General features: G+C 32.3%; 1 protein-coding gene across 1 annotated transcript; it reads right to left on the bottom strand.

Moving 5' to 3' along the window:
* Positions 1-1,873: 1,873 nt before the first annotated feature.
* LOC131599740 (uncharacterized) lies at positions 1,874-3,832 on the bottom strand. Its single transcript, XM_058872014.1, has 2 exons — positions 3,291-3,832; positions 1,874-3,188 (listed from the first exon to the last, which is right to left on the bottom strand). Exons 1-2 carry the CDS (start codon positions 3,718-3,720, stop codon positions 2,734-2,736), a joined length of 885 nt encoding a protein of 294 aa, XP_058727997.1. The 5' UTR covers positions 3,721-3,832; the 3' UTR covers positions 1,874-2,733.
* Positions 3,833-5,970: the final 2,138 nt, after the last annotated feature.

Genomic DNA, 5,970 nt, shown 5'->3' with positions numbered 1-5,970 from the left:
CTTGGATTTACAAATTTTTGCAATAAAGCCCAAAGCGAACTGAACCGAGAAACAACGGGTTGGTTTGGGTTTAATTGATTAGGTAGATAAAAATGCAAAAATATTTGAAAAAAATAACTTATTTACGGAAATTAATTTCTCATAATAATATAAAAATATAGTATTAATATTGTTCAATTGTAAATATTATACTAGCAATTTATCTCTAAATGATTCAAAAATATCTAACAAGAAAAATATCTAATATAAAGGCTTTTGAATTTATAACTAGTCACTTGAGGCTAGTATGATAATAAATGTGTTTCATAGCTCTATGCTCAGTTACCACATTACACTAGCAATTTTCTAATAACAAATTAAAATAACATAACTTGTCCATATATGACATTTCACTTTTTTCTTCTTGAAGTTGAATGCTTGGTAGTAATTTTCATGATAATTAATTTTGATTGGGTTGGGTTGGGTTTGTGGGTAGAAAATTGAAAATCCGATGTCCGAACTAATTGTCAATGGATTTCATTGGTTTGGTTCGGTTCTTGCCCAAATTGAGAAAATGTCTAACCCAAACACTATGGTTTGGTTCGGATTTACACGAACCAATGAACACCCCTAGTATAGATAATGCTTCATGCCGATTGGGGTTAAGACATCCTAGCTCCGATGTTACTCTGGAGTGGGTATCTACCATAAGTGATCAGTCAGTGGATGATAATCATCTTGTAATCAATTCGGCCCAGTGGTTGGTTCTTCTTGGATTAGGATAATGGTTGGATGCGGCCGACGTTCCTTGAGAGACTCTCTTCCTTGACCTTTGGTTCGCGCACAGAGTTGAGTGGTGATTGAAGGCCGATATCGGTCGGTCTCCCCATATTAGGGTCTCGGGTACCTTCTCTGGGTACGCTCGGCGAACCTCTGCTCTTTTGTCTAACCTGAGGAGACCTCAGTGCATCTAGTGGAAATCCTATGGTAGATGCAGGAGGTCCCTAGTATCTAATCGGCTCCCAATATTAACTATGAGCTTGTTGTATCTGAGCGTCATTAACTATGAACTTGTCGAATCTTCTACGTTGTCAGTGTGAGTACCCCGATAGCGATGGGGAGTACGAGCGATGATAGATTTTGAAGATCTAGATTTTGCTACTTTACAGACTTCTCGAGAGAATCGAAGATCTAGATTTTGAAGAATTGAAGTAGAAACAGTGATTGATTGAATCAAATGCGACATATTCTGTTTTTTCTCCTGAGCGTTACTCGATTCTGAGATTTGAGGAAGTTGCAAATGATAGAATTGGAAGGCGACCGTGAACTTGTATAAAGCATATAAATCAAAAGTCAATTTTTTTCTTGATTTGGTGATATAAGGAGGTCACAAACTAGTAAATTGAATATTAGATATGAAATTATGGGAATGGTAGGAATCGGAAGTTGATTGCCACAGACGGCGACACTGTTTCGTTTGGGAACCATAAATAGATGCAGTTAGAAAACTGACGATCTTAAACAATGACTCTGATCTTCTTTACGGTGGCGCGGGGTGGTCCTGCATGGTTAGCACTCCAACACCCAAGTGAGTTCAAGATTCAAGATGAATGTAGTGAAAAGTGGAGATTAGATATTGTACCTTGCTCTTAGCATGTGAACTGATTTTGTACATTGGGTACAGTGGAATGGATTTGAGGTAGATTGAGCCTTAGTCATTTAGGTCTTTGGTCGATGCAGAACACGATGTAAAACTCTTATTTGGTTGTAATTAGGTTTATGGACATAACATGTGAAAAGCTCACATATGATATAGTGAAAACTCAAGAAAAAAAGTTCTTGAAGACAAGAGTAGGTAGGTGATTAGGTTAACATACATAAATCCTGGTGGAATTCTCTCGACCCTTATTTTTTTATATTTTTTCTATTTACTTTGATTTATGTTTCTTTATTGATTTGCTTCCCATTCTTTGTTTGTTTTACAAAATTATTTTGAACGATTTCATTTATCAAAGAATTTTTAATTGGACTTCGTTTTTCAAACTCCAACCATTCACCCCTCTTGTGTTTGGAGTCACTTGTCCAACAAATCCGAGAGAAGTATGTTCCGTCACTTAAGTCTCTTGTTAGTTGGTGATTAGCTTACCAAGAATGATTGAATGAAGTTATACTATTCTGGAGTGAATGATAATTGTATGTTATAATATTTTAAAATTTGGTGTGAATGACTTATTGGTATTGTAGTTGTATTTTTTTATGACAATTAAAAATCAATTAACTGAACAAACCGGTCTGTTTTAACCGATAAACTGATTAAACCGAACCCAAACAAACCGAATAAAATTTCGGAATCGGGCCTAGTAAATGCATCCATGGTTTCAGTCGGTTTGACATATTAGGACCGAATCCAACCCAAACCGGCCGATGTCCAGCCCTACTCCTGCCCCAGGCTCAATTGGTTGTCCTCTCTAACGAGAGGGTTGTCCTCTCTGGCGAGAGAGCACTATCTAAGGAAATGTGAATGACAACAAAAATTGTCCTTTACTAATTTATGCATATGGAAATATGCTTACTGCTTATTACTTTCCAAAAAAAAACAAAAATGAGCCAAATTTTTTCTTGTAGAAAAACTCAATGCAAAATTACCCAATTACACAGCTCACCGGGAAAAATGTGCTGAAGCACTTCTGTGCCCTGTGCTAAGGGGAAAAAAATTTCATTTTTTGTACACTCTTCTTCGATATGATTATAAATTCATTCCAATGTCATCGCTGCAGTCAAATTGCCAACTTTGAAAGCAATTTTACTCCCATAATTACCCCTGCTATTGTATGCTTTGTATGCTTCAAATCCATTAGATTTTCTTGCTGCAACCTCATTAGTTGTTCTCTTGTAAGGGTTAAACCACTTAGCTTGCATGTACCTATTTCTTCTCCATGGAGGTGTATGCATTTTCATAGTCTTCATTGAGCCCTTAATAGCAGTGCACATCAATCTCACTACCTTTTTCAGCTCTTCCACTTTACCAACAAATACAAATGGGAATACATCAAGTAAAGAAGCATATTGATCGGTAGGACGAGCTATTTCAAATTCAGCCATAAGAGATACTTCAATGATGTATCGATTTCCACCATAGTTCACATCAATGTATTCATAGTCACCGGATGGAAATTTTCTATTTCTTTCCCACCTTGTTTTGCAAACACCTGTACACAAAAAAATACAAAAACTTCAGAACAAATTCTATGTTTTAAATTGAAAGAAATTCATGACAATTAATAAATTAAACAAAAGTAAATAGTAATTACCAGCATCAAAACCTCTCTCCCGCAAACGTGACATGACATGGCGTTTGAATCCCGGCGAAGATTTATCTCCAGCAACAAACTCAATTGCAACTTCAACCTCTCTTCTAATCTTTTCTTTCACATAATCATTATCAACATCACCAAAAATCTCTTGTAGTATTTCCCTTTTCTCCGAATAATCATACCACTCAAATTTACCATCATCGCTATCATGAACAGCCAAATCTTCCTTCACAGAATTCTTCTCCATGAACGATTTAACAAGATCTGACAAATCAGTTGAGTCTTCAGCCGCCGAGTGCTCGCTCCCGCTGCTTTCGCATAACCTCACACGCGCCACCTCGTCACTCTCTAACGCCGCCGCTAACCTCTCGAACCTCATCGGAATATTCCTTCCCATTTCAATGATTATTCTGTTTTGAATTTCCATCTCTCTATAAATAAAAATCTGTATGGCATGCAAATTAATAAAGTAGGAATATGAGAATAGAATGATGAAATAGTGTTTAGAAAGAACGAAAATGACAAGAAAATGGAGTAAAAAGAATAGAGAAACGGTGTCATATTTATGCATAAAGCAGGAATGAATGTAGTCATTCTTATGACATATGAACATATTCTCAAAAGAGTCTAGATTCACTTTCCCTATATTCAAATTGAATAGCACGCGCAGTAAAACTCTTAAATTCTTACTAATCCTTATCCTAATTTTGAGTTTATCTTACACGCGTGTGTGTAACAATTAATTTATTATTAGCATAAAATGAGAATATACCAATTAAAACTAAACACAAATTGATATCATAGTCTTAAATTCATCGGCTCAAATAATTTTAGAGATTAATTTTTTTTTCCCGAATTATATACTATCATAGTCTTAAATTATTTAAATTACAAAGCAAAAATAAGTATCGTTTTAAGAAAAAAAATTACTTTTTGACTGCAATTTATTTCATGTTACTAGATTAGCTTTAACATTTCCATGTCTCATATACTTTACTTTCATCCAAATGCAAACCTACTATACTACTTGCAAAAGTTAGTCTAATAAAATTAGTGTATTTGATAAAATATTTAAAACAATACATTAAATTGTTTTGACTAATTATTATTTATATTTGAAATCAAAAAATATAAAATTACGTACCTCATCATCTATCTATTAAAAATTAATTTCATCTAAAATTCCTGTATTCTATTATAGTATGTCATGTGTGCAATTTAAACAATTTACTATATATTTAATTTTTTTTAAGATTGACATGCGACATTCATTTTCTAATTTTAATTAATCAAATATTACATCCATCAATATTCTCTCTTGATTAAAATTTCAAATATCTCTCGCATTTCCTTTTCTCACAATTTCTCACTTTCATTTTAATTTGTTTCTCTATAAACTTATTATCACTAAAAATACTAATAATCTATTTTTTAATTTTAGTAAAATTAACAATTTATTTTATTTCACGGGTAATTATCAACACAATATCTATTTTATTTTAATTGATTATAAACCATTAATTTTAAAATATTTAATTGATTATTTTATACAATTAAATTTATATAATTTTTGTTACTTTTATATTTTATATCGTATCAAATAATTTTTTATCTTACGGGTCATTATCAGCACAATGTCTATTTTATTTTATTCAAGAAGTTGTTTTGATTTGAAAGATTGTGTTCACAAAATTTATAAATAAGCAGTAACCTTAATTATTTTGTAATCAAGTCAAAAGATTGTGTTCACAAAATTTGCAATTGCAAGTGACTAACAAAGTTTTCCACCGTTTGTGGGCAGAAAGTTACTCTGCAGAAACCCTAGTCTATTTTCTTTTTTAAATTTCTTTTTTCTTTTCATTGTTATCGTGTTGTGATAACAATCTTGTTCATTAAGATTGATAGAAATTCATCATAGGTTTTGGTGGATTTCCAACATTAATAATATTACCAATCTAACAATTTTCTTTATTAATTTATTAAGAGACAAAATTTTTATTATCTAATATCAAAAAAGAATTTGAATTCCTGGATCGGTCTGGTAAGCAGTTATACCAATTTAAATAAAAAATTAGAGTGTGAAAAGCTTATAGTTTTTTAAAAAAACACCTTGTTGTATCTGATTTTCTATAAAACTTTGAAAATTTTGGTAATTAAAAAATACCAGTTATTTTAAAACCCTCTTGCACTTTACCAAATTTGTAGAGGATCTGGAAAAAATTGAGTAGTGTAAATTTAAGGTTAAAATTTCCCGACAATTTTATACCATTGTCATTAAACGGACTATTTTGTCTGGTCCAGAAGGAATGCAAACTTAAATAAATATGCAACATGAGTGCACTCTCTTTTTGGAAGCAATGGTTTCTCTCTATTCAAACAAACATGTATTGTCTCTACTATATCTATTGGTTTATAATCTGACACATCAACTACCTAACTAATAATATTACATGCCACTAAACATCCTAAATTACCCTTAGTTAAAATATTTATTACACTAAGAAATGCCCTTTATTGTAATTTGCTAAATCAAATTTTATTTCCACCAATCAGCTTTTACCATTCCTCCAAGTGGCACCCTCTTTTCATTCCCCTATTGATTATTAGTTAATACACGTCATAATCATAAGTAGTGGGTATTTCCCTTTATCATTTCTCTTCTACCCTCTTTCTCTTT

This window comes from Vicia villosa, linkage group LG1 (assembly GCF_029867415.1).
Source record: "Vicia villosa cultivar HV-30 ecotype Madison, WI linkage group LG1, Vvil1.0, whole genome shotgun sequence".
NCBI classification, from domain to species: Eukaryota; Viridiplantae; Streptophyta; class Magnoliopsida; order Fabales; family Fabaceae; genus Vicia; species Vicia villosa.
This window is presented reverse-complemented; position numbering and strand designations above follow the sequence as displayed.

Coding starts and splice junctions, on each gene's coding strand:
- LOC131599740 (XM_058872014.1), bottom strand. CDS start 3,720: ATGGAAATTCAAAACAGAATAATCATTGAAATGGGAAGGAATATTCCG. Junction 3,189..3,290: donor GGAGAGAGGTTTTGATGCTG/GTAATTACTATT, acceptor TTTTGTGTACAG/GTGTTTGCAAAACAAGGTGG.